Source organism: Chrysemys picta, chromosome 1, assembly GCF_011386835.1.
Source record: "Chrysemys picta bellii isolate R12L10 chromosome 1, ASM1138683v2, whole genome shotgun sequence".
NCBI classification, from domain to species: domain Eukaryota; kingdom Metazoa; phylum Chordata; order Testudines; family Emydidae; genus Chrysemys; species Chrysemys picta.
This window is the reverse complement of record NC_088791.1, coordinates 31,086,474-31,112,069: the sequence shown is the minus strand read 5'-3', so window position 1 is coordinate 31,112,069 and position 25,596 is coordinate 31,086,474. Positions and strand designations below refer to the sequence as shown.

At 41.9% G+C, this 25,596-nt stretch overlaps 1 protein-coding gene across 2 annotated transcripts in view; it reads right to left on the bottom strand.

The window, feature by feature from the left end:
• LOC101943539 (sucrase-isomaltase, intestinal-like) overlaps positions 1-25,596 on the bottom strand; it is a 111,985-nt gene that overhangs the window by 307 nt on the left and 86,082 nt on the right. The window contains exons 17-22 of one of the 2 annotated variants that reach the window (XM_065554341.1): positions 22,996-23,084; positions 17,580-17,632; positions 14,678-14,808; positions 12,664-12,752; positions 12,200-12,249; positions 9,263-9,421 (exon numbers count right to left, since the gene is read on the bottom strand). In XM_065554341.1, the coding sequence (XP_065410413.1) occupies positions 9,263-9,421; positions 12,200-12,249; positions 12,664-12,752; positions 14,678-14,808; positions 17,580-17,632; positions 22,996-23,084 (571 nt within the window). Of the gene's footprint in view, positions 1-9,262; positions 9,422-12,199; positions 12,250-12,663; positions 12,753-14,677; positions 14,809-17,579; positions 17,637-22,995; positions 23,085-25,596 lie in introns of both variants that reach the window. The other variant, XM_065554350.1, reaches the window with a different exon arrangement.

Sequence of the window (25,596 nt, the reverse complement as noted above, 5' to 3'; positions counted from 1 at the left end):
ACAAACTGGATGTAAGTTCTGAAGAGAAGTCCCTAAATTCTTTAGCACTTTGGTGAAAATTCTGGAAATTCTGCAGCAACTTCAAATAAATTAATAAAATGAATTAAATGTGAAAATTAAAAATCAAATCAGAGTAGTAGTCCCAATGTTAATCTGATCTAAATTTAATTTATTTTATGCTGTCTCCTTATTTTCAGTTTCCATATTGCCACAGATTCTTATCTTTAGGTTTCAGAAGCAACAACGCATTATGATGAATGGGAGAAATTCATACTCAGCCTTTTTTTTTTTTTTCAGGTTCCTTACAAATTTGAGTACACATTACTGCATTAACCTTGAACATGTGACCAAGTGTAATCTCTGCGACTATGGGAGCTAGAAGAAGCAATCTTTTGTAAAAGAATCTACAGCACAATTCTACATGAAGGGGTGAATTCTGTGGCAAATTCGGTAGCCTGAGAATAAAGGGGTTGCCTATAAGCATTTCAACATTTATAATTTTGTATGAGCTCATCCAACAATAAATCTTATGTATTCTGGCTGATACTTTATGTGCAATGGTATTAACATCATACTAGAGTAGGAGTAGTGCCTAAAATAATTATAATTCATCAAGGATAGTTCTATACAAGCACTTAACTTATATATTGATTTTAGTAAGGCTTTTTGACATAGTTCCACATGACATTCTCATAAGCAAACAAGGAAAATGTGGTCTGTACACAAGGGAAATTGCTATAAGGTGGGTGCACAACTGGTTGAGTATGGTCTTTCAAAGAGTAATTATCAATAGTTCACTGTCAAACTGGGAGGGTGTCTAGTGGAGCCCCACACGGGACAGTCCTGGGTTTGGTACTATTCAATGGATAATGGAGTGGAAAGTAAGCTTGTAAAATTTGTGGATGACACCAGGCTGGGAAGGTTTGCAAGCACTTTGGAGGATAAGATTAGAATTCAAAATGACCTTGACAAATTGGAGAATTGGTCTGAAATCAATAAGATGAAATTCAGTAGAGACAAGTGCAAAATATTACCTGTAGGAAGGAAAAATCAAATGCGCAACTACAAAATGGTGAATAACTGGCTAAGTGGTAGTTCTGTTGAAAAGGCTCTGGGCATTATAGTAGATCACAAATTTAATATGAGCCATCAACATGATGCAGTTGCGAAAAAGTCAAATATTCTGTATTTACAGGAGTGATGTATGTAAGACATACATTGTCCCACTCTGCTCGTGCTGGTGAGGCCTGAGCTGGAGTAGTGTGTCCAATTCTGGGTGCCATGCTTTAGAAAAAGATGTGGACAAACTGGAGAGTCCAGAGGACAGAAACAAAAATGATAAAAGATTTAGAAAATATGAAAAAAAAATTGACATGTTCAGTCTTGAGAAAAGAAGAGGGGAGACCTGATAAATATGTTAAGAGCTGTTATGCAGAAGATAGTGATCAATTGTTCTCAATGTCCATTTTAGTTGTAGTGGCTTAATCTGTAGCAAGGGAAATTTAGGTTATATATTAGGAAAACTTTCTAGCTATAAGGGTCATTAAATTCTGGAATAGGCTTTCAAGGGTGGTTGTGGAAGCCACATTATTGGAGATTTTTAAGAACAGGTTGGATAAATACCTATCAGTGGTGGCCTGCATTTGTCCTGCCTCAGCGCAAAGGACTAGACCTGATGACTGCTTGAACTCCCTTCCAGCCCTACTTTTCTAGGAGTCTTAACAAGTACAAAACCCTCTTCTTGCAGTATTCCAAAAGAATCCGATCTACCCCCTTTCTCGTAGAGAGGGCTGGATCCATCCAAAATAAGCATGAGCAGCCACCATCCCACGGAAGTTATAGAGCTTCCTGAGCTACTTAGCCTGAAGATTAATCCAACTCCCAAAAAGCAAACAGTAACAAGAGGAAGGCTCTAAGACTGGCAGCAGCCCTAATAAAATACCAATTAGCCCCCAACAAAGTGATCCGTGTCGAAGAGGAAGAAGGACCTTCCTACTCTCAGGTCATTTTTGTTTATAATTCAACCCAGCTAGCAGAACTCCTCCATTGTTCCTCCTGCACCCATTACATGGGGATTTCTACAGCTCTTAAGGTGTAATATTCTCGTGGGCTGCTGTACAGCTTCAGATGTGTGGGGGTGGGAAATGGTAAACAGTCCTAACAATTAGAAATAGTGGCGTACAGGAGATGGGGAGTTCATTACACACTAAACAGATTGTTGTTGATTTTCTTCCAGAATAAAATGTAAAGAATCTGTTTTAAAATGTGAAAAAAGAGATGCATAATTATAGTGAAACAGACTATGTCACAGAATGCAAACTGTAATGCACAGCACCACTAATGATTCTGTCCGTGATATTTTTCCAGAACCTCATTGTTCTGCCAGGTATAATATTTCCCTACTTTTCACCACTTGTTACCAAGAAATCTGTATATAAATAGAAGTTTTCTTCTCCATAATCTGCCTGCTCCTCCTGATTAATTCATCCATTAAAGCTCCAGAATAGCATTCGTAGTATCATACTATAAAGGCATCTCTGGTAATGAATTCTGTGAAATCAGAAATGTTGGCTCACAGCATCACCAAATGAATGAGCTAGGAGGAAGAAGCTGATTATTAAATAAACTGTTTCTATTTATACACAAATACCTTAGGGCTCTAGTGTGTATTTATACACAGCCCACAGTAAAAGGCACCGCAGAGACAAAATTCCTTTCTGAATTCTCTAGTGCACAGGGAAAGCATGCTTCCTGCTATATCCCCTCAGGCTCAAGGAGTATAGTTTAATCCCTTGGCCATGCAGGTTCCATTCTAAGTGCAAGGATAGCAATTGTGCCTCATCCTTAGGCAAACCATACAAAGTCTCCTGTACACTGACACCCATGTCAAGTCCTGGCATATCTGTGCATTTGCAATCAGTAACAGTATAGTCCTTGTAGGATACAGAAGTAACCCATCAGAAGCCTGTACAGGACTTGGAACAGATCTATTTTTTCTTCCCATCATGCTCTTCTAAAGTTGTTTTCACCACTATTGTTCAGATATCCTGTTCTATGAAGAGGTATTCTTCATACCAGACTGCTAATCTGAGAAGCTTTTTGTAATTATTAGAGTCAAACTTCCTAGGAGAAGTAAAGCTTGTAACGTGAAAACAGTTGTTGAACATTCAACCATATTGAATCAATACCCCACAAAAGCTGCATTTAATATTGACTAGTTTTTTTTTCTTATCAACTGGAATTCCTTTCAGACTCTTTCCCATACACAACCCCTCCCTGAGTAGGAATTATTTATGTTTCTAATAGCAAGGACCACTTCTTTGTTCTTGCACAGCATATTTTATTTTAACAGAGCCTCAGGACTGCGCGAAAGTAATGAGGTCTGTGCCTGTTTTTGTTTGTTTTTAAATACACTGGTTGTAAGTTTCTTAGGGCTTGTCTATACTTACCGCGCTGGTTCGGCGGCAGGCAATCGAACTTCTGGGTTCGATTTATCGCGTCTAGTCTGGACGGATAAATCGAACTCAGAAGTGCTCCCCGTCGACTCCAGTAATCCTGCTCGCCGCGAGGAGTACGCGGAGTTGACGGGGGAGCCTGCCTGCCGGGTCTGGACGGCGGTAAGTTCGAACTAAGGTACGTCGACTTCAGCTACGTTATTCACGTAGCTGAAGTTGCGTACCTTAGTTCGATTTGGGGGTTTAGTGTAGACCAAGCCTTAGAACTCCAAAATGGTGAATTTACTGCTGAGTTTTCCATAGTAGAAAATAGTAGACTCAATCAACTGGGCAAGGCTGATGGCAAAGATGTGATGGATCTCTGGCTGGGAGAAACATATTCTGCTGTTTTAAAGTACTAGATCAGGGGTGTCAAACTCAATTGCACAGGGGGCCAAAACTCAAAACTCGCGGGCCGAACAGTATAACCATTTATTTAACAGACTAAATATTTATGTTTTTTAACCATTAATATGAACCAAAATACAGGATATCATTCCAAAATAAATACATTTCAACTTAAAATATTTTGCTCTTCATAAAAAAATATCCTGTCAATACAATACATTCAAAATCTGTACATGCTGGAATATTAAAAAATCTGAAAATATAAATAAAAAATTGAATTTAAAGCAAAATATAATCATAACAAATCATAACATTCCATTTTCTTGTCCTATTTAGTCAGAGCCTGATACTTGGAGTCTTTTCTTTGCAACAAGTTCGTTTATGTTTGGGGTTAGGTTCTGTGTTGTGAAGATTCTCAGGATCGATTGCAGGTGTTCATCAGTGAGGCGACTCCTGTGTGACGTTTTGTTAATTTTCATCACAGAGAACAGCTGCTCGCACAGATATGTGCTGCCAAACATGGACAGGATTCGAGCCGCATGTTGGCGGAGCTGCGGCATCGCTTCAGGAATGAAGCGAGTGAACTGTGCTGGCCCCGCAGTGTCGTACTTTGCCTTCAGTGTCCCGTTACATTGCAGTTCTATCAGCTCCATCTGCATTTCTACAGGTGCGGTTTCCACATCGACTGCAAATGGGTTGCGAAGCAGCTCGAAGTTACTTTTCTGTGCCTCAAAGTCACTGAAGCGCCGTGCGAACTCAGTGCGCAGCGCGCTGAGTTTTTCAGCAAAGGTGGCATTTGGGAAAACTGTGGCACTTTCTTGGTTCCGTATTACTTGGCAACAGGGAAAGTGAGACAAGTTGCATTGGTGCATTTGTGTCTCCCATAAGCGCAGCTTCACTTGAAATGCCTTCACTGCATCATGCATATCGGTTATTATGTGCTCCCGTCCCTGGAGTTGAAGGTTTAAAGCGCTAAGATGCGACGTTATGTCAGCCAGGAACGCCAACTCACATTTCCACTTTTCATCCCGCAGAACTGTGCAGTCTTTCCCCTTACTGTCCATGAACTGGCAGATTTCCTCTCGCAGCTCAAAGTGTCTTTTGAGAACTTTTCCCCGACTTAGCCACCGGACCTCCGTATGATATGGCATATCGCCAAACTCGCTATCTATTTCCCGCAGAAAAGACTGGAATTGGCGGTGATTTAAACCGTGGGCTCTGATAAAGTTGACGGTTTGTGTTACAGTGTTCATCACATGATCCATTTTTAGGACTTTAGCACTCAGCGATTCCTGGTGTATGATGCAGTGATACACTGTCAACTCACCGGCACAGTTCTCCTCCCGCATCTTTGAGCGCATCCTTCCCACCAGTCCATTTTTTTCACCACACATAGCAGGTGCGCCATCTGTTGTAAGTCCAACGAGTTTTTCCCACGGCAGTTTCATGTCGGTTACACTTTGAAATACATTTCCAAAGATGTCTTCTCCTTTCGTTGTCCCGTGCATCGATTTAATGTCCAGTATTTCCTCTGTTACGCACAAATTGGAATCCACACCACGGATAAATATCGCCAGCTGTGCAGTGTCAGTCGCGTCAGTAGTTTCATCCACGGCAAGGGAGTATGCAACAAAATCTTTTGCTCTTTCAATCAACTGTGTTTTCAAATCAGTCGCCATCTCACAAACCCGATTAGCAACAGTGTTTCTGCTGAGGCTTACATTTGCAAACGCTCGCGTTTTATCTGGACAAAGGACGTCGCACACTTTCATCATACAATTCTTTACGAATTCCCCCTCGGTAAACGGCCGTCCTGATTTGGCGATCTCTTCGGCCACAATGAAACTTGCTTTCACAGCAGCTTCACTTTGTGATTTTGCTTTGGTGAAAAACGTCTGCTGGGATGTCAAATTCTTCTTCAACTCCTCTACCTTTTGTAGCTTCTGTCCTGCGCTCAGGTTTTTGAATTTGTTCTCATGTTTCGTCTCGTAGTGCCGTCTTAGGTTATACTCCTTCATTACAGCGATATTACTCCCGCAAAGGAGACACACTGGTTTACCTGCAATTTCAGTAAACATATACTCATTCTCCCACCGGCTTTGAAAGCCTCGGTTTTCAGAATCAATTTTTCTCTTGGCCATTGTTGGGGTCTAGCTTTGATTTGATATTAGCGTTGTATACATCAACAGACCGCGAACTTGAACCGCGGCTTGCCGTTGGCGGCAATTGCACTGCATCATGGGATTTGTAGTGTGTGTTATTGGGGCGTCATATCACAGGGCCATTAAAAACAGATATATAAAACGATTTCGCGGGCCGGATATAATTGTATGGCGGGCCGGATGTGGCCCGCGGGCCTTGAGTTTGACACATGTGTACTAGATGGTTCAATTAATGTAATTTTTGTGGGGTTGGAGACTTAGCTACCACATGCTATTGAGTGGCTATTCCTTGTAATTTTAAATAATTGTTAGGGCAGTGAGATCTGGGGTAGCTGTCTTGTTTGTGTTTAAAAACAAAAAAGAATTATTTTGTAACAACTTCTGACATCTTTGTTGATCTCTTTTTTTTTGTTTTCATCTGTTTCCATGCTGTTGTACTAGGGGCTTGCTTGACTGGTTCTTTCCAAACATATTTCTATGGAGTTTATTCTCCTCTCCCACTCCACATTAAGTTTGTGCTGCTTTCAGCTTATTCAGACACAGTTCTGGTGTTAAAAAATTTCCTTTGAGGGGATTCTGATAACAGTTATTTATGGCATTTTCCTCTAAAAGTGAGTAATCCATTTTTCTTCAAGGCAGAAACTTATTCTCTAATTTTGTTTGCTCAATGGATTTCTTCAGTAAGAATAATAAGAGTAATAAGTAGTGTAACATAGCAAAAACCCTGTATCTGTTGCTTGATAGTTTGACTATCTCTCTTTGATAGGCGTAAGCCCTTAGAAACACCTCTTTTTACCTCCACTGATGAAAAACTATGGGAAAAATTTGGGCACCATACACCCCTTGCCAAGTGCGAAGCCCAGCTCTGCAGGGTGTTTGGGGATGGAGCATAGGTGGGGAGGTTACCAAGGTGGGAGGATCTTCCACTGTGCTGATCCTGTCTTTTCCCCTGTGGAGAAGGAGGCTAAGGACACAGAGGATACTCCAGTTATTGGGAATAGCCTTGGTTTCTCTTTCACAACCAAAAGGAGGATTCCTCCATCTTCTATGTAGAGACCTAGATGAGACACTATGTTTGGGCACTGGGTTTACCACTTAGCATACTATGGTAGTTACAGCTTGAATCACTAATTGATATTAAAACAAATTAATTTATAAAACAAACATTTTAAATAGAACCATAGAAATGTAGGACTGGAAGGGACCTTAATAGTTCATCTAGCTCAGTTTCCTGCATTGAGGCAAGACTAAGTATTTCTAGACCAGCCCTGACAGGTGTTTGTCTAACCTGTTCTTAAAATCCTCCACTGACAAAGATTCCACAACCTCCCAAGGCAATTTATTCCAGTGCTTAACTACCTTGACAGTTAGGCGTCTCTTCCTAATGTCTACCCAAATCTCCCTTGCTGCAATTTAAGCCCATTACTTCTTGTCCCATCCTCAGTGGTTAAGGAGAACAAATTTATCACCCTCCTCTTAACAATGATCTTTTACATACTTGAAGACTGTTATGTCCCCTACTCTCTGGTTTCTCTTCTCCAGAAGAAACAAACCCAATTTTTTCAATCTTTCCTTGTATGTCATGATTCATAGATCTTTAATAATTTTTGTTGCTCTCCTCTGGACTTTCTCCAACTTGTCCACATCTTTCCTGAAATGCAGTACCCAGAACTGGACATAATACTCCAGTTGAGACCTTAGCAGTGCTGAGTATAGTGGAAGGATTACTTCTAGGGTCTTGGTTACAACACTCCTGATAACACATCCCAGAATGATGTTCACTTTTTTGCAAAAGTGTTACCTTGTTCACTCATATTTAGCTTGTGATCCATTATTACTCCCAGATCCTTTTCTGCAGTACTCCTTCCTAGACAGTCATTTCCCTTTTGTATTTGTGCAATTGTTATTTCTTCTTAAGTGTAGTACCTTGCATTTTTCCTTATTGATTTTCATCCTATTTATTTCAGACCGTTTCTCCAGTTAGTGAAGATCATTTTGAATTCTAATCCTATCATCCAAAGCACTTGCAACCACTCCCAGCTTGGTATCATCTGCAAATATTATAAGTGTACTCTCTTTGCCATTGTCCAAATCAGGGGTCGGCAACCTTTCAGAAGTGGTGTTCAGAGTCTTCATTTATTCACTCCGATGTAAGGTTTCGTGTGCCAGTAATACATTTTAACGTTTTTAGAAGGTCTCTTTCTATAAGTCTATAATACATAACTCAACTATTGTTGTATGTAAAGTAAATACGTTTTTAAAAATGTTTAAGAAGCTTCATTTAAAATTAAATTAAAATGCAGAGCCCCCCAGACCGGTGGCCAGGACCCGGACAGTGTGAGTGCCACTGAAAATCAGCTCGCATGCTACCTTTGGAGCGCGTGCCATAGGTTGCCTACCTCTGGTCCAAATCATTTATGAAGCTATTGAATAGAACCAGACCCAGGTTTACATGTGAAGATAGGAAAACACCCACTAAAATTAACTATATCCATTTTTCTAGGACATTCTGGGCACTCATTTTTGATAAAATATCTGAAACATGAGCCTACTCCATTCATTTTTTTAAGTAGCTGCTAAATAACATTGTGGCAGATTTTCTCATGCTGTTGGAATAATATAACACAACAGTAGCAGCTAATATTTCTCCATAGCTCTAAGTATGGTATGACTATCATAATACTAGAATAACTTGTGGGAATTTGTCATTGTATCACTGTTTTATAAACCTGGAAATGTAGGCTTGTGTAAGTGATAGACACAAGATTAGAGAGACAAAGTAGGTGAGGTAATATTTTATTGGACCAGCTTCTGTTGGAAGAAGGTACATGCTTTCAAACTACACAAGGCTCTTCTTCAGGTCTGGGGAAGGAAGCAGACTTTTCCCCGACCTGAAGAAGAGCTTGGTGTAGCTTGAAGCTTGTACCTTCTTCCAACAGAAGCTGGTCCAATAAAAGATATTACCTCACCTACCTTGTCTTTCTCATATCCTGACTATTCACAACACAGCTAAAAACACAGCAGACACAAAATTAGACAGATGTGTGTCTAATGACAAGAGATAAATTTTCCTGTAACATAACCCAGGAAGTCTTCCATTCTTAAGTTAACCTCATGCTCTACTGTACAAAATCTGATCTCCAGTTATTTTTTTTTTAAAGAAACAGGACATGAATGGGAAACGATTAGCATTGTTCATTGGGTTTGGGGAAAAGCCTATGAAAAATCATTTTCATAATTTGTCAGCACAACTCTTACCCCATTTTCTTGATACTGTAAGTCCTTGCCACGGATGATATTTCCATTCAAAACAATAGCATTAGGTCTTGAAGTCACACCAAGAACCTGAACGGTGTTGTATATCAGAGAATCAACTCCACGGTAGCCATTTTTAACAATCTTTGTCCTCATTTGGCCCTTCAATAATTCAGAAGAAGGAATTTTAGATTAATAGTAACTCATTGGAAATTATTTATTGAATACTTGTTCTATTGTTGTATCTCATTGTTTTACTCCATACAGAATGTCCTATAAAGTATACAAATTTTAAAAATAGAAAGGTGAAGATTAGTAATAGTGGACACATTGGGTTTCATAGAGAATAAGATTTTGCATATAATTAAAAGCCAGCAAAATAAGAAATAAAATAAATATTTACAGTATATATATGGAATTTTCTTGCACCTCTTTCTGTTATTTTTGTAGCACTGGTTCTAATCAGGGGTGGCTCCAGGCACCAGCAAAGCAAGCGTGTGCCTGGGGCGGCAAGCCGCAGGGGGCGGCCTGCCTGTCGCTGTGAGGGCAGCAGGCAGGCAGCTTTCAGCGGCGCGCCTGCAGGAGGTCCGCTGGTCCCGCGGCTTTGGCGGCAATTCTGCAGCGGGGACGCCGATGGCGAGGCACCGGCAGACCTCCCGCAGGCATGCTGCCGAATCTGCGTGACCAGCGGACTGCCCACAGGCGCGCCGCCGAAAACCGCCTGCCTGCCGTGCTTGGGGCGGCAAAAAACAGAGCCGCCCCTGCTTCTAATACCCCACTCAGATATTACATTGGCAGGTACAGTACCAGAATCTAGACAAGTAGTTTTACTTAGTTAGTTTAAGGCAAGTGTAGCAGTTATTTACAGTATACATGAAGTGTTTTCCAGTTAATGTTTTCTGTGTACATTCGGTACCATATATTTAATCTGATGTTTTTATTATCATAATAGTGCAACTTCTGCTACAAACCCTTTAGTCATCATATTTCACAACTTTAAAGACATTTAGGAACCATATTGTTTCTAGGGAGATGTGTTTCCTAGACTTGTAATATTGTATACTTGTAACCATAAGGCTTTAAATTACTTAAATGAAAATATAAATTTTGGGGACTAACTCTGCAGTCCTTATTTGGGCAAAACTCCTTAATGAGTCCTGAGGAAGTGCTGCAGGATCAAGACCTGTATTTGTAAGTAAATATTTTGCAAATTGAAAGTAGAGAGAAGGTTGTTTTTATTTTTATAAATGTTCCATTAAAATTAGATGAGATGGAATTATACATCAGTAGGGTCTTTTATATATATATAGGAATATACAGCATACACTGAGGACTCTCATATGTTTTAATGTCACACATTTGTCATACATTTGTAATGTAGAATGACTTTTTTTATTTTAACTTCAGTATACCGGTAATAAAAACTTGACGTTGGAGGTTATCAGAATACAGATAGGGATTTCAGACAAAATCAAATATGAGCAATGAGAAATGGAAGCCTCACTAAGTCAACACTCATATTTGCACAGATCCCAATTTAATATAAAACTGTTTGCTCTTTTTCTGTAGTCTGCCTTCAGTAAATTGCTAAATACAGAATTCAGAAAACTAAAGTAATTTTTCCCTCCTTTACATCAAGTGAAAATGCCATTTTTCTTAAGACAACAAGATAAAAGAAGTGGAATTGTTCTCAGTGCATTCAAAGGAAACAGAATTAGATAATGAACCTTAAACACTGGGCAGCATTTGCTGGAATACACAAGAAAATAGTTGATGCCATTCTATTTACAAAAATACCCATCAATTTATTATAATCTGTTATCACTACTAGAAGGAATAATTCTAAGAACAGTATCACCCTTGCAAATTAAGTATAATTTAATTCCTCCAAATAACATCTACTGATGGCAAACTTTTGGGAACGTATGATCTGAAAATCATACCAGTATTCACAATATAGGTTCAAGTAGAGGCTAGGTTATTTTCCCCATTTTCTGAATTATTTAAGTCTTCACCAATATACCTGGTATGTCTTAAATATTTCCTCCTAGAGACTGAATTATAGGTATGTAATGGGATTTACAAACTACATACTGAGCATAGGCAGAAGGGAAAGGAAAATCTTTCCTCCTGATAATCAAACAGCTTGATCACCCCTGCCCCCAGAAACTCAATGTGTGCCAGAACTGCCAATCATGGAGACAGGCAACCAGAGCTGGGACCAATAGAGAAAATAAGACCTGCTATAAAGGGGAGAGACCAAAGAGGGAGAAGGAGGCAGAAAGGACTGACATAGCAAAGGGGCAACAGCCCTGTGCCAGGCTGCCTTTGAGAAAGCAACCAGGAGACAGGAGGAGACTAAAAGCCCTGGACTTGAAATGTTCATAGACTCAATTTTTAAACACAGTGGGACTCAGCCTTTGCTTCTAGAGCCACATGTATCAGCACTTTAGACACTAACTGGTTCTCAGAAAGATTCAGCAGAAAATTATTCACAGGAACCATTACAGTGCAGGGAGTACTGAATAGATGACAGCATGGAACTCACTGAGTTTCCTACTGCACCCACCTGGGAAAGAAGTTTAAAAAGATGCAGTCATCTCCTGCAGGTCAGAGTAACACCTCCTTTCACTCAGCAGCCAAAAGTAATCAGGTGAGAGTGAGGAAAGAGATTGCCTCCCTCCCAGCAGCTATGGCTGGGGAAAAAGGAGGAGGTGAAGAATGTATTGTCAGAATCACCTCATGATGTCCCATCAATACACTATATATCCTGGTGGACATGACATGACACAAATATTGTGATGCAATATAACAATGTGATTATTTTGTAGCTCTCTCTAACTTTGTTTGACAAAGTGACTCACCAACTTCAGATGTTGAATATCAGCGCCATAACAAAGTTATTCAAAGATAAGGACCAAAATACTTGTTGCTACTTACTTCACTGAATGTATATTTGGCCAAGAAATAGACTTCCTTTTCAATAGAATCTGTCAAAACATAGGATTCATGATATTAAGATATACAGAGTTGAATTTAGTAATAGCCAGCAAATAAGAACCGACAGACTTTTGGCTGCCCATTCAAATGCTACCTCTACATCTTCAATTCTTCTGCAATAATCTAAGGTAATTTCATAGGAAGTTGAAACCTAAATTATTATCTTTTTATTCCTGATGTGCTTGTTCTGATCTCACGCCAGTGTTAAATGAGTGTAGTGCCATTGACTACAGTAGCATCACTCATGATTTGCACCAGTGTGAGATCAGGATCAATTTTCCTGTCACTTACACCAATATATATCAGAAGTAACTCCTGCTAGATCAACGGAGTCACACTGGTGAAAAATTGATATGAGGACAGTCAGGTCCCCTGACTGTTTTGCAGTAGTGTGACAAACTTACCAATAGAATCACCATCATCCCAGAAGAGGGACCCAGAGGCTTCTCCTCGTTCATCCAGAGCAATAATAAGTCCAAATGGGTTCAGACGGCTGATGAGAAATTCAATGAGAAGGATCAATCAATATGCAGGTTCTTTTTCTCCTCCTCAGAGTTCACAGTAAAACTAGAAATGTTGTCATTTCTACAAATTATTAAATCAGATTTTACAACAATAAAAAGAGACCAGAATGTCCACATGCTCACAGAGATGGATCCTTTGCTGGAGCTCCTGAGGAAGAAGACACCAGGTAGCTTTCTGTGGTGGAGCGGGAGCTCCCTCAGAAACGTTGCTGAGGACAAGACTCTCCCTTCTTTGGCAGCTTTGATGTGCCAGTCAGGGCCGGCTCCAGGGTTTTGGCTGCCCCAAGCGGCGCAAAAAAAAAAAAAAAAAGCCGCAATTGCGATCTGCGGCGGCAATTCGGTGGGAGGTCCTTTGCTCCGAGCGGGAGTGAGGGACCGTCCGCCGAATAACTGGACGTGCCGCCCCTCTCCGGAGTGGCCGCCCCAAGCACCTGCTTGGCAAGCTGGTGCCTGGAGCCGGCCCTGGTACCAGTTATCAGGCAGCCTGGGGGATAACTGAGCTCCCCAAGGCTCAGATTGGCTGCTGCATTGTGTGTTGCAGCGTGTACTAGTTTCCTGTCCCACCTGCTCTTTATATTGGGTTTTCAGTGTGGTTCAGGCATGATCAATTATTTCTTGGGCTGTGTTTGTCTGGAACTACCATTTTGCTTTGGCTATATGCAAGCCACCTTTTGGTATTAGGAAGAAATTTTCCCCTACAACTGATTGGCTGAGCAGTTAGGGCCTTTCTACTTTCCCCAGAGTATTTGGTAGTTCCAGATAAGAGTGAAGTGGAGATCTAAAGTTTACTCTTTTGCAAATATGAAGTGACTGGCTGGCCAATGCAGCAGATGCATTTACCTTTCTACTCGCAACTACCAGACTGAGAGTAGGTTTTGGCTGGATCCTGCACTTGTAGGTCAAGATAGTGGAAAGCTTCTCTCAGTGGTTCTCAAACTTTTGACTAAAGCCACCCACCAACTGCATTTTGTCTTTTTCTTTTTCTTTTTGGAAATGCACCATTACATACAGGGCCAATGAGAGGTGGGGGGAAGCCGGTACAAATTACCGGGGCCCAGCGGTCCGGAAGGGGGCCCGGCTTCCCTCCCTCTCTCATCGGCCCTGTTTAGCCAGTCCACCCTTGCTGGGGGGCCTGAAAAAATGTGGAGGCTAGGCCCAGGCAAGGTGAGTAGAAAGTAAGCCCACCCTGCACTCACCCCAGAGTGGTGACTCTGTCTTACGGAGCTGGCTCCCCCATTCTAGGTTTAGCCTGGCCACCTCTATGTCATGACATCCAGCCCTTGATCTGGTGACTCATCTAGAAACTTCCCATGACCCATTACTAGGTTGGGACCCACCATTTGGGAAATACTGTTCTAGATGCTTTACAGACTGGGGAACCCCTTGTGTGGGTCCTCATACAACACAAGAGCAACTGGTGGGATAAAGGCTTAATCCCCTGTTGTACCAGGAGTTGGCTAAGTGTAGTTTCCCTTATTTGCAATATACTTTGATTGCCATCTAGCCATACCACACTGGACTATTTGATTGCCAGGTTGGTTGCTTGCTAGCCTTATTTGTCGCCAGTGAATGCCGACTTAAGAAAAGTTGTACCCATTACTCACCACGCTCATCATGTGTGTGTCTTATCCCCATTGGTGTCCAAGTATATAAACTTGGTTTGAAAATAAATTATTTCAACCGGAGATTCCAAAAGATATGGCCAAGTGCTTAAATTAAAATGTAAACTTTACACTGGAGGGGTTTCTCTCTTATTACTAATTAATTTTCTGTTTATTTGAAGGATTTCAGCATGACAAGAATAAAACTATCTACTCCTTTCCCCTGCAGCATCCCTGAACAGAAAAATATGGTATAGCCTTTTGAAATAAATATATTATTCTATGGTAGTTACCTCCGAGTAGTAGTTGTGGCTGGTGCTTGTGTTGGCAGAATGTAACCTCCACGGAGAAAGAGTGGGATCTTGTCCAATGGGGCATCAACACTAACATATTTTCTGTGCCAGGAAGCTGGCACTTCATCACCCTACCACAGAAACAAATACAGTTCAAAGCGCTTTATTTTAAATCCAGATACTATTATTAATTACCATACAGCTATGAAACAGGTCTGGATTTACACTGATGTAAGTGAGCTAAGAACCTAGCCCCAGAATAAAACCTTGGAATTCAGTGGCATTTCTTCAGATTTGCATCAGCATCTAACAGAATCTGGACCTTGAAGTTATGCATAAGTGGTACACCAAGGACAGAACAATCATGAATAAGATACAGTGAATCATCTTCAAAATTGTGTCATTGTTCAGTATCTTGTGAAAAACTTGTGAATAGTCTCTAAGCAGAAAGCAAGAGAGTCTTGTTAATCTTTCTAGGTGTGGAAGCTGTCACATTTCAGTTTTGTGGTAAGAAATTTATAGTCATTTGGAATGAAAACTTTGTTAAATTTTCTTCAGTCTTTGAGGCAAAACAGTATTATAGTACACCTCTACCCCGATATAACAGGGCCCGATATAACATGAATTCGGATATAACACGGTAAAGCAGTGCTCCGGGGGTGCGGGGCTGCGCACTCCAGCGGATCAAAGCAAGTTCGATATAACGCGGTTTCACCTATAATGCGGTAAGATTTTTTGGCTCTCGAGGACAGCGTTATATCGGGGTAGAGGTGTAATTCAAGAACACCATGCTCTTTGTCTAGAAAAAGTCCATTCAGAATGCTCGTGCAAAGATCATTGTCCTAGCCCATCACTTTGAGCATATCACCCCTCTCTTTCCATCTATTCATGGGCTTCCTCTTCTCTACCATATCAAATATAAGATATTTATCTTCACTTTCAAGTATCTTGATGACCTACCTCCACCCTTCTTATCTCTCATTCTATACTGAAAAGTTGTCTCCTGCCTCTGATTGTCCCTTGATGCCAGCCTCCATTGCCTTTGTGCTTTCTCCCATGCTTGGGTATAGTTCCCCATAAATATCAGCAAAACCAATTTATTTTCCTCCAACACCCTCCTTAAAACTTTAAGTCCTGCCATAACAGTCAGCTGAGATGTGGAGTCCTCTGTTGTGAGGTGGTGGGAGTTGAGAAATAGAACTGTTTGAATACTTTTGCTTGGTCTGCTGACAGTTTGAAAACAAATACACACATGAAAAGTAAAAAGAAAAAAAAAGTCAACCTGAAACAAATTATTAAAAAAAAGTTCAAACCAAAAAATGAAAACAAAATTTCATCTGGGGTTAATATAAATGTTTTGTTGGATCTGAAATGAAACAGTTTGATTTTGAGTTTTAACTTTAAAAAAAATTGAAGGAAATTTCTAAAAAAACCAACCCATTTTAAATCAAATTGAAAATGTCAAAATGAAACAGGATTTTTTAGGATTTGCTTTAAAAAAACCCCAAACAGTTTGGTGAAAATGACGTGTTTTTAAATGCAAATTCAGTGACACTGAAATGTTTTTCACAAAAAAGGTTTTGGCTAAAAATTTTTACCCAGCTCTATTAAGAGGTGAAATTACCAATGTGAGCTGAAGGCTGAATCCTGTAGGACTGAGTCCTTATTGAAGGAAAAAGGGGAGAAATAACTTAGACCCCCCATCCTGGAGCCACTGGCTGAATGTGGAAAAATTCACCTATAAAAAAAGGCCCCAAGTGATGATTCTTTAAGAATAAAAATGTCTATGGTTCCAGGCCACTAACATTTTTATTCTTCCCCTTCCCCATTTGTAACTGCTCAGGATAGTTAACATTAGCCTTAAACTTCTGGGGTGGAATTTTCAAAGGTGCTTAGCATTGGCCTAAGTCTTCTCTTATTGAAGTCAAAATGAGTTTCACCATTGACTGCAGTAAGAGCAGAGGTAGGCCAGTACAGGGCCAGCTCCAGCGTTTTTGCTGCCCCAAGCGGCAGGGAAAAAAAAAAAAAGCCACAATCGGTGGCACTTTGGCAGCAGCTCTACCGCCGCCGCTTCATTCTTTGGCGGCAATTCAGCGGCGGGTCCTACTCTCCCAGAGGGACTGAGGGACCCACTGCCGAATTGCCGCCGAAGAGCCGGACGTCCCACCCCTTCCCATTGGCCGCCGCAAGCATCTGCTTCCTGCACTGGTGCCTGGAGCCGGCCCTGCCAGTTCAAAGCAGTTTTGAAAATTCAACCCTTAGGTATGGAATTATGTATATAGTAATAGAGGCTCTAGAGCAAACACTAAACATTTTCAAGACCCAAGATTTGTGGTCAGCTGGAATGGATTTGATTGCTTGTTTGTGTTTTGTAACTTGGATTGTTCTACACTTCTCTGGGACAATTTTTCAGAGGCCTCAGCCTCATCTGTCAGATTGCCCTCCACAGTTTTTTATGCCAGAATTGTTGTTGTGTGCAAAGTTTTGTATTACTGTGTGCAATCTGCAGTCAGGTGTGCAAATCAGATAAATATATATCCACCTGATTTGTATGCATGAAAGCGGTGTAGCATGCAAATCTGAAACTTATGAATGCAAATAAAAATAGAAAGCCTGACAATTGTAGGCATGATTTTATAGGCTGCTCTTGAAAATTCAGCCCACTGTGTCTTAGTGCTGTATAAACCAAAAATAGAAAATAAAATGCTACTGAAAGCTGAGTAATTTTCTTGCTCAATTAGCCAGCCTGGTGCAGACGTTTTTTTTTTTTTCTGGATTTCTTCACCACAGATGCTTTGGGAAAAGATACTGCTGAGCAGTGCTAAAAATTAATTTGACTTAGACTGTAACATTTTAAATTATGTTCAAACTGTAAGAAATTGTAAGCTTTTAAAATACATACTGTATAGTAGTCAAACCAGGATGCTTCAGGGAAATATACATCCACCGATCTTGCTCCCTGTAATGGTCATAAAAGTAGTTAAACTATTTTTTCCACATTTTTGACAGTATATTGCTAAATTAATTTTTTGTTTTGTGCTTAAATATCTGTATACTCAATATTTATTTAAGGTAAAATCTTGGATATTAATAAGTGTTACTAATGTGGCAATAATACTAGATCTGACTAATCTAGCAGTGCTTGCCAGCTGCTTGCATCATGCTGAGCTTAGCTCATATCAGGTCTATTGGATGAGTCCATGGCACTGTCAGATTAATTATTTTAGCCCAGTATCCATGCTGCAGGCCCCGATCCGGCAAACACCAATGTATATGACTTCAGTGAGACTAATCCCATGCTTAGAAGTTTCGCACGTGTCAATGCCTTCAGGATCAGGGCCTTAGATTGGATAATAAGTGAGGTTACACAGATGTTGATGACACTACTTGAGGGGAAAGGCCTCCTTATAAGGGGTAGGTATGAGACACCCAGTTTGGAATGCTTGACTCCTCCCAGGGGGGAAGTGACAGGAAGCAAGGTTACATAGATCTCTCTGCCTAGGACTCTTCTTTACAATATTTTACAGTGTCATTTTAATAGGTAATTTATTGCTAACTGCACAATTACTACTTTATATTTGGTGACATGTTTATAACTGAGTTTCAGAGAAAAAGTCATGTTAATTCTAAAAGTGCTTAGTATAGGATTACTCTAGAAAAAGTTTGAATCAAAAGAAGTAGATATGTATGTTCTTGGATCAAAATAGACTCTCATTCTCATGAATAAAATACCCTGGACTCTCCACGTGCACATCTCCCCCTTTCCATGCAGAACCAGGGTTCAGCTGCCAGGGAACAGGTGGACCATGGCTAGGACCATGGCATGGATGGTCCTAGCCAACCACAGATCCACTAGTTTGGGGTAGGAATCTACCCCATTGGAAGATATTTCCTTCCTAAAGCCTCCTTTCTTGGGTTTTTAAAGCAGGAGGAGATGATCTGACCCATTACTTACAAAGTAATCTGCAGAAACATGCAATTACCATGAAGGCACGTGAGTAAATCTTGAATATTTTACATCACATATGGGAATAAGCATATATTGCACAGATAGCTGAACATATAATTTGGCCTATTTAACTGAGTACAAAATAAATAGTGTAGTGGTAATTGGAAATGTATTGATAGAATGGGACTATGACAAAGTCACCCATCTGAAATGTTTAATGGAAAACTCTTGAAGTTGCCATCATGCCTGGGCAAATTTAAACAAATTGAAGGAATGTCTAAGAATTTATTGATTTATTAAAGCATGAAAATCTTCAGTTAGACATAAGAATTAATATACAGAATCAGAACCAAAGTCCCTCTACTCTCCTATCTGACAGTACCCATGACCAGATCCCCCCAAAAAGTGCAATAATCCCACAGTGAGCAGCTGCATGGCAATCTGACCCTCCCAGGTCTCATCCTGATCTCATCATTAGAGATTGCCTTAAATCCTGAAGCATGGGATTCAATACCCCTTCTAAAATTATAACAACTCTGATAGCCATAGAAATGTTCAATACCTTTTTGATTCTTGTTAAGTTCTTGACCTCAACAACTTCCTGAATCTAATCACACATTGTGTGAAAACAAATTTCCTTTATCAGTTTGGAATACGCCACATTTAATGTTATTAAAAGTCCCCTTGTTTGCATGATATGAGATAGGGAGAACAGAAGTCCCTGATCTGTCTTCTCTAGACCAGTTATGATTTTATATACTTTTATCATATCCCATCTTACTCATCTCCTCTCCAAGATAAACAATCCTAGTTTTTTCGCTGTCTCTTCATATGAGAGTTTTTCCCAGGTCCCTGATCATGCTTGTCACCCTTCTCTGAACTCTCTGTGAACTCCCCCAGTTAGTCATTAGCCTCTATATTCTTAACAGCTATTTGAAAATGGAGGACTCCAAGAAGGCTCAGAAAGCAATCTTCCCCAGTGGTAAAAATTATTTGATACATAGGAATAATAATTTCTCTTTGAACTTCAGAGGCACAAATTTAAGAGAAAAATATGTGGCAAACAGCAGCCTGCTTGGGGCTAGACCTACAAAAGGGACTTAGATTCCGTTTTGAAAGGCCTAATGTATAGGCATCCTGAAGCCTAGGGGATTCCACAGCCCTGAGTAAAACACCGAGGCTCTCTATAGAATGCATGGGGAGAGTTAGGTACCTAAGAATAGGAGTCACAAAAACCAACAAGCTGCGTGGAAAGCCGCTTAATGCCGAGGAAAGGCATTCCAGGTAAGCGCTCTAAGCACTGAACTATAACAATATAAGGGGGCCACTCCTGCCATAACCACCTCTTTGTCCTCCTCCAACTGTGCTTTGTGTGGGGACTTATTCCAAACAGGAATTTACATAACTACAAATATAACTATTCATAATGGCTCAACCCCTCTTCCCAGTGCTCACGCAGCCTTGCTGCTGAGTATCAAGAAAGTGGTAGTGCGGGGGAGTGTCAAAAGGTGTTGTGCCTCCTCTGTTGCATGGTCTACTAGCCAGCATGGCTCTGCTGTGGCCTGCCTCAGTTTCCCCTTCATTTATGGCCCCTTAAGTCCAGATGTTCAAAACATTCCCTCTTCTGTGCTCCAATGTAGTAAGTCCTGCATAGTCTTTCAAAAGAAAACTCAAACTTATGAAGTCTTCGTCCCAGTTTCAGATGGGCCCAGCTCCTCCTCCCTGAAGGTCTATCCTCTATTTAAGGTTCATTTCTTTCACCCCAGTCCCAAGGTGGGCACAGCCCCTCCTCTCTCTGAGAGTCTGTCTTCCCCTCAAGGTTCAACCACCTTTCTGTTCCAGTTTCAAGCTAGGGACAGCCCTTCCTCCCTGAGATCCAGCTTCCTGCCCCTCCCCCACTATCGCTTGCCTGTAGTTTGGCCTTCTTCACGGGTCATCCCTAGTGGTATCTTCTGCCTGCTAACTCAGAGCCCTGCAGGAGCCTTCTTATTCCCTGCAGCGTCTGCAGCTATCTGCCAACAACCTGCAGCTGTCTCCCCTGTTCTAAAGCCCAGGTGCCCTCCATTAAGCCTCATTGGGCAGTGGGTAATTAGTTCAGGTGCAGAATAAGGATGGCAAGCAAACCCGCTCCGCAGCTGGTACTTCAGACTCAATGGTAGAAAAGAATCCGTGGTCCTAATGGCCTCACACAACAGGGGGAAATGTCCTGTGCATCCACAGGACAGTGCTTTTTTTAAACCAACCAGATAGTAACTAACTAATGTTGTCATTAGAGAGCCATGGTGAGTGAGGAAATATCTTCTATTGGACCAACTGCTATTGGTGAGAGAGACAAGCTTTTGAGATATATAGACTTGAAGAAGAGCTCTGTGTGGCTCGAAGGCATGTCTTTCTCACCAACAGCCTGGGAGCTGTAGTTCCTTGGTTAGCTCCCTGCCTATAGAGCCAGCCCTGGAGCAGGGAAAGAACTACATTTCCCAGCATTCCCTTGGCCACTACTAACAGGAAAGAGGGGGAGGGAGTGAGGAAGCTGAGACCTCATGCTGCAGCCTGCTGTGAATGGAGAGCTGCACTGTGAGTAGGATAGCATATTTTAACATGCAAAAAATAGGACACTCCACGGGGAGGCCCACCCTGCCACCATCCACTCCCTCCAACTGCCCCCCACAGAAACCCCAACCCATCCGACCCTTGCCCCAACTGCCCCCCAGGACCCTATCCCCTATCTAAGCCCCACTGGTCCTTGTCCCCAGATTGCCCCCTCCCGGAACCCTACCCCCTATCTAAGCCTCCCTTCTCCTTGTCCCCAACTGCCCCGTCCTGAGATCCCCCCAACTTCCCCTCTAGGACCCCACCCCCTACCTGTCCCCTGACAAACCCCTGGGACTCCCATGCCTATCCAACTGCTGCCTGTCCCCCTGCCTGTCCCCCAAACCCCTGACCCATCTAACCCCCCCTTCTCCCTGCCCGCCCCCCTGAACCTCCACCCCATCCAACCCGCCCTGCTCCCTGTCCCTTGACTGCCCCCCCCGGAATCCCCGACCCCTTCTCCAACCCCCCTTTACCATGCCACTCAGACCAGCGTGTCTGGCTTTGCGCTGCTGCATACATGCTTCCGTGCTCCCCTGCAGAGCTACAGCCCTCCTCCCCCCCCCCAGCACCTGCCTTCCAGATTTGAACACCTCAAAATTCAGGAGTGCTCAAGCTCAGTTTGGGCAGCTGTTACTTCATTTCTCCCAAATCAAATATACTGATCCACTATAACTTGAACTTGCTGTAGAAAAAGTAGGATAAAATTGAGCAAGAAATGCTTCCCAGTGGTTATTAGGACTGGAATTGCTATTTTCAACAGCCATTGCCTTTTGTTTGTTTAAAAGGAAGACAGTGATATTGCATTGGCAAATTCCCCATAGAAAGAAAGAGTGGAACAAAAGAATAATAAAGGCACCTCAACTTTTCCTCATTTATGTAGGACAGTCTTATAATATGCATCCAAATATCCTCCAATCACACAAGCTGAAAATTGTTCCACTTTACTGCAGTTCTGTAACCATATGGGAACCAATCCTGTCTGTGTTCTGTGCACATCTAAAATTCCTGCTGAATGACCTGCCCTGGCAGCGAGTTACCAGTGATCCAGGGCCGTGGTGGAAGGAGGATGCAGGATGCAGGGGGGGGGGAAGAGCCCAGGGCTGGGGCGGCAGGAGGTGTCTGTGGGGGGCAATGGTGGGGGAATAGGGGAGAGCCCAGGGCTGGGACGGCAGGGGGAGTGCGGTGAGGAGCCCAGGACTGGGACGGGGGGCAGCCAAAAATTTTTTTGCTTGGGGCGGCAAAAAACCTAGAGCCAGCCCTGCTCTCATATCCTGGGACCAAAATGGCTACAACACTGTATATAACATAGTCATTATCAGCTTAACAGAAGGACTTCGATTTCATTTGGATTTGGTGTTGGGAAACTCCTAGCATATTTTTTCACAAGTTCCAATTCCAAGATTATTTGGGCAGTTTTAATTGGAGGTTAGTTTAACAGCTTTGTCCACAAGTTGGCAGCCATTCTATATCTGTTTCTCTATCATGGTTTTTCTTCTTCCTTCTTCCAAAATCTACAATCCCTTTATTGCTATAGATGGCATCCTTCAGGGACATCTGCAACACGAGACTCGGCAAGTAGGAGAATCCAGCCTGTGTATGTATAGTTGTTCTTTCTGTACAGCTAGGTCTGTTTGTGAAACTGAGTCCTCCGGGATTGAGGGTGGATAAAAAAGTGGATGGTGTAGATAAATATACAATCACCCAGCAGGTGATTTAAAGCCCTGAACAGTATTAATCTCTTTGGTTCCAATATTATAACATTTTAAAATTAGAATACTTGCCTCTTGAAGAACTGGAGCAATCATAAAAGCTGGTCCCCAAAGGAAAGCTGTATCTATTCCATGAGTCTGGTGATCAGAAGTAAATCTAGTTTTGAAAGAAAGATACCCATTGTTAATTCAAATCTTTTTTTTTTTTCAAAGAACTTATGAAATATTTTGATCCTGTGATATTGCTTACTGCACCAACAGTCTCTGGTTTCCTACTTTAGTGTGTTCCATCAATATCCAGATACCTTTTTCATGACTGATAGCAAGAAGTTTTGGTTTCTCTTTTCACAGCCTTTAGGATCAAGAATTTAGACCTCATCCATACTGGCAATAATATATTGTTAACTGAAACATGATTTAAAATATAGTTCAACACCGTTTTCCTGGCCAACATAGTCAAGTCACATCTATTTTACATGTATTAGAGTATACATGAAATCATGTATTTGTTTTTGTACTAGGCTCTTAACTAGCCTAGAATACGGTTTGAGAAAAATTTATACTCCAGTTTATACTTAACCATATTTAAATGTATTCCATGTTAACCATGTTTAAGAACAGTATAGCTAAAATAATTCCATTGCCACTGTAAACAATGCCTTAGTGTGTAAACAGAAGAAAGCCTTTTGTTATCAAACCTGATTTCCTGAGGAGAGAATCTAGAATCTAGATGGCTAACCCAGTACCAATGGCCCCGTGGAGAAGCCGGCTACTCAACTTAGTTCACAGATACACACATACCTGAACTGCCACCTCCAGGCAAGACCCAGCCTGCTTAGACTGCCCCATTGGTAAGAAACATCCAGCTGTTCAGCCTACTCCCTCAGTAAAGTACTAGTAGGGAGCCTAAAGCACCACTTTGGCAGCCACGTGTTTGGGCACCAGACTATTCTGGGCTCCTGTGAAGTACAGGCCTTCGGGGGGGGGTGGGGGGGAAGGGGGATCAAAACAGCCACTTGGTCTTCAATACTTACAAATGCCAGTGGAACTCAGATCTGCCAGTCACCTGAGCAGAAGAGCAGCCTGGAGAAAATGCATGAAAAGATCCCTAACCCCTCGTAAGGTGCAAGCATGATATACATTATTTCTAAAACCTTCCTTCCCCATCAAGCTCCAGACTCTCCAACTCCCTCCAAACTGTACTTCACAGAAATATTGATCAGCCTTTGCTGAACAACAACATTCCCCCAGCAGGCACAGAGCTGCTGGGGAGCTCCTCCTGTAGCTATGCTAACTTCAGCATCCCTGAATTCATTGATCTGGATATTCAAGTGGAAGAGAACAGACACGGGTAGATTTTAAGAGGCAGGCTGCAACTTTATTAAAATGTAACATCAGAGAGGGGCACTATTTGCCCATCTGTCATGTTTGATACATTTTAGAATACCGCAAGCATAAAGACATTACTCCTCATCCAAGAGAAACATCTGTGAATTCTAATACACACCTGGATTTGTTCCTGGCTGCTTTTGGGACTAACCCTGAAGGCATTGAAAAAGGGCAACACCAAATGCAGAGGGTACAGCATCCACTAACCCTGACAGAACCTATATGGTTATGGGATGTCTATCATTTTCTCTGCACGCATCAGCTCTACACCATCCCTCCAATAATTTCCTTACCACAAATCCTTTACATGGGTCAGGGACTCCCACTAAAAGGATAAACCAGTTGCGCAACTCAAAGTAGTGGATTAAGCCAATCCACAGCAGGCTAAAGACAGAGTATATCAACCCACCTAATGTTTGGGGTTGGGCAGGGCCGCTGAGAATGGGTTCGGGCCCCGGTGAAAAAAAATTTTCGGGCCCCCCAGCAAGGGTGGACCGGCTAAACAGGGCCGACGAGAGGGGGGGAAGCCGGGCCCCCTTCTGGACCGCCGGGCCCCGGTAATTGTACCGGTTTCCCCCCCACTCTCGTCGGCCCTGGTGCTGGGCCAATGACATTGGAGACCTTCCCAAATTCTGTGAATTCAGTGAGGTTGGCCAAGTAAGCCCTTCAATCATTAGGGCAAAAAGTATTTTCAGCTAATCTTGCCATGGTTCCACAATGGGTGAGACATCACCTGTGGGGCTCTGCTAGCACACAGTGCACGTTTCTGGAAGCTATTGTCCTGAAAACAAGATAGAGCATCTACAATGCCGTTTTCTACCCTGGAGACACGTACTGCACACACACACACAAATGTAAAACAAAAGGTGATGCAACTCAAATGCCCTCACTAGCCTCATTACCCATGCCAACTTTTCTGACTGTTGATTCGCTATGTGGACCACTGCTTGGTTGTCTAGGGACCTCTTCTGCCCTTTCTCTCTCCAGACCAGCTACTCACATCTCCCTTATATCATGGATGGAGTTAATGAGCTACATCTGCCATAAAGAATCAGTAGAACTTCTGCAGTTTTATGCAAGTTCTAACACTGGCTGACATTTCAGGTGAACAGAAGAACATTACCCCTGTTACATAGACCATGAAACTGATAGAGTAAACAGCAATGGAGACAGTCTTGGGGATCTGATATTTTCCAGTGAATACAAGGCTTCCCTCCTAAACTATTCATTTGCACATGTGATCATGATACTCCAGTGGTTAATCCAGAGTCTCTACAGCC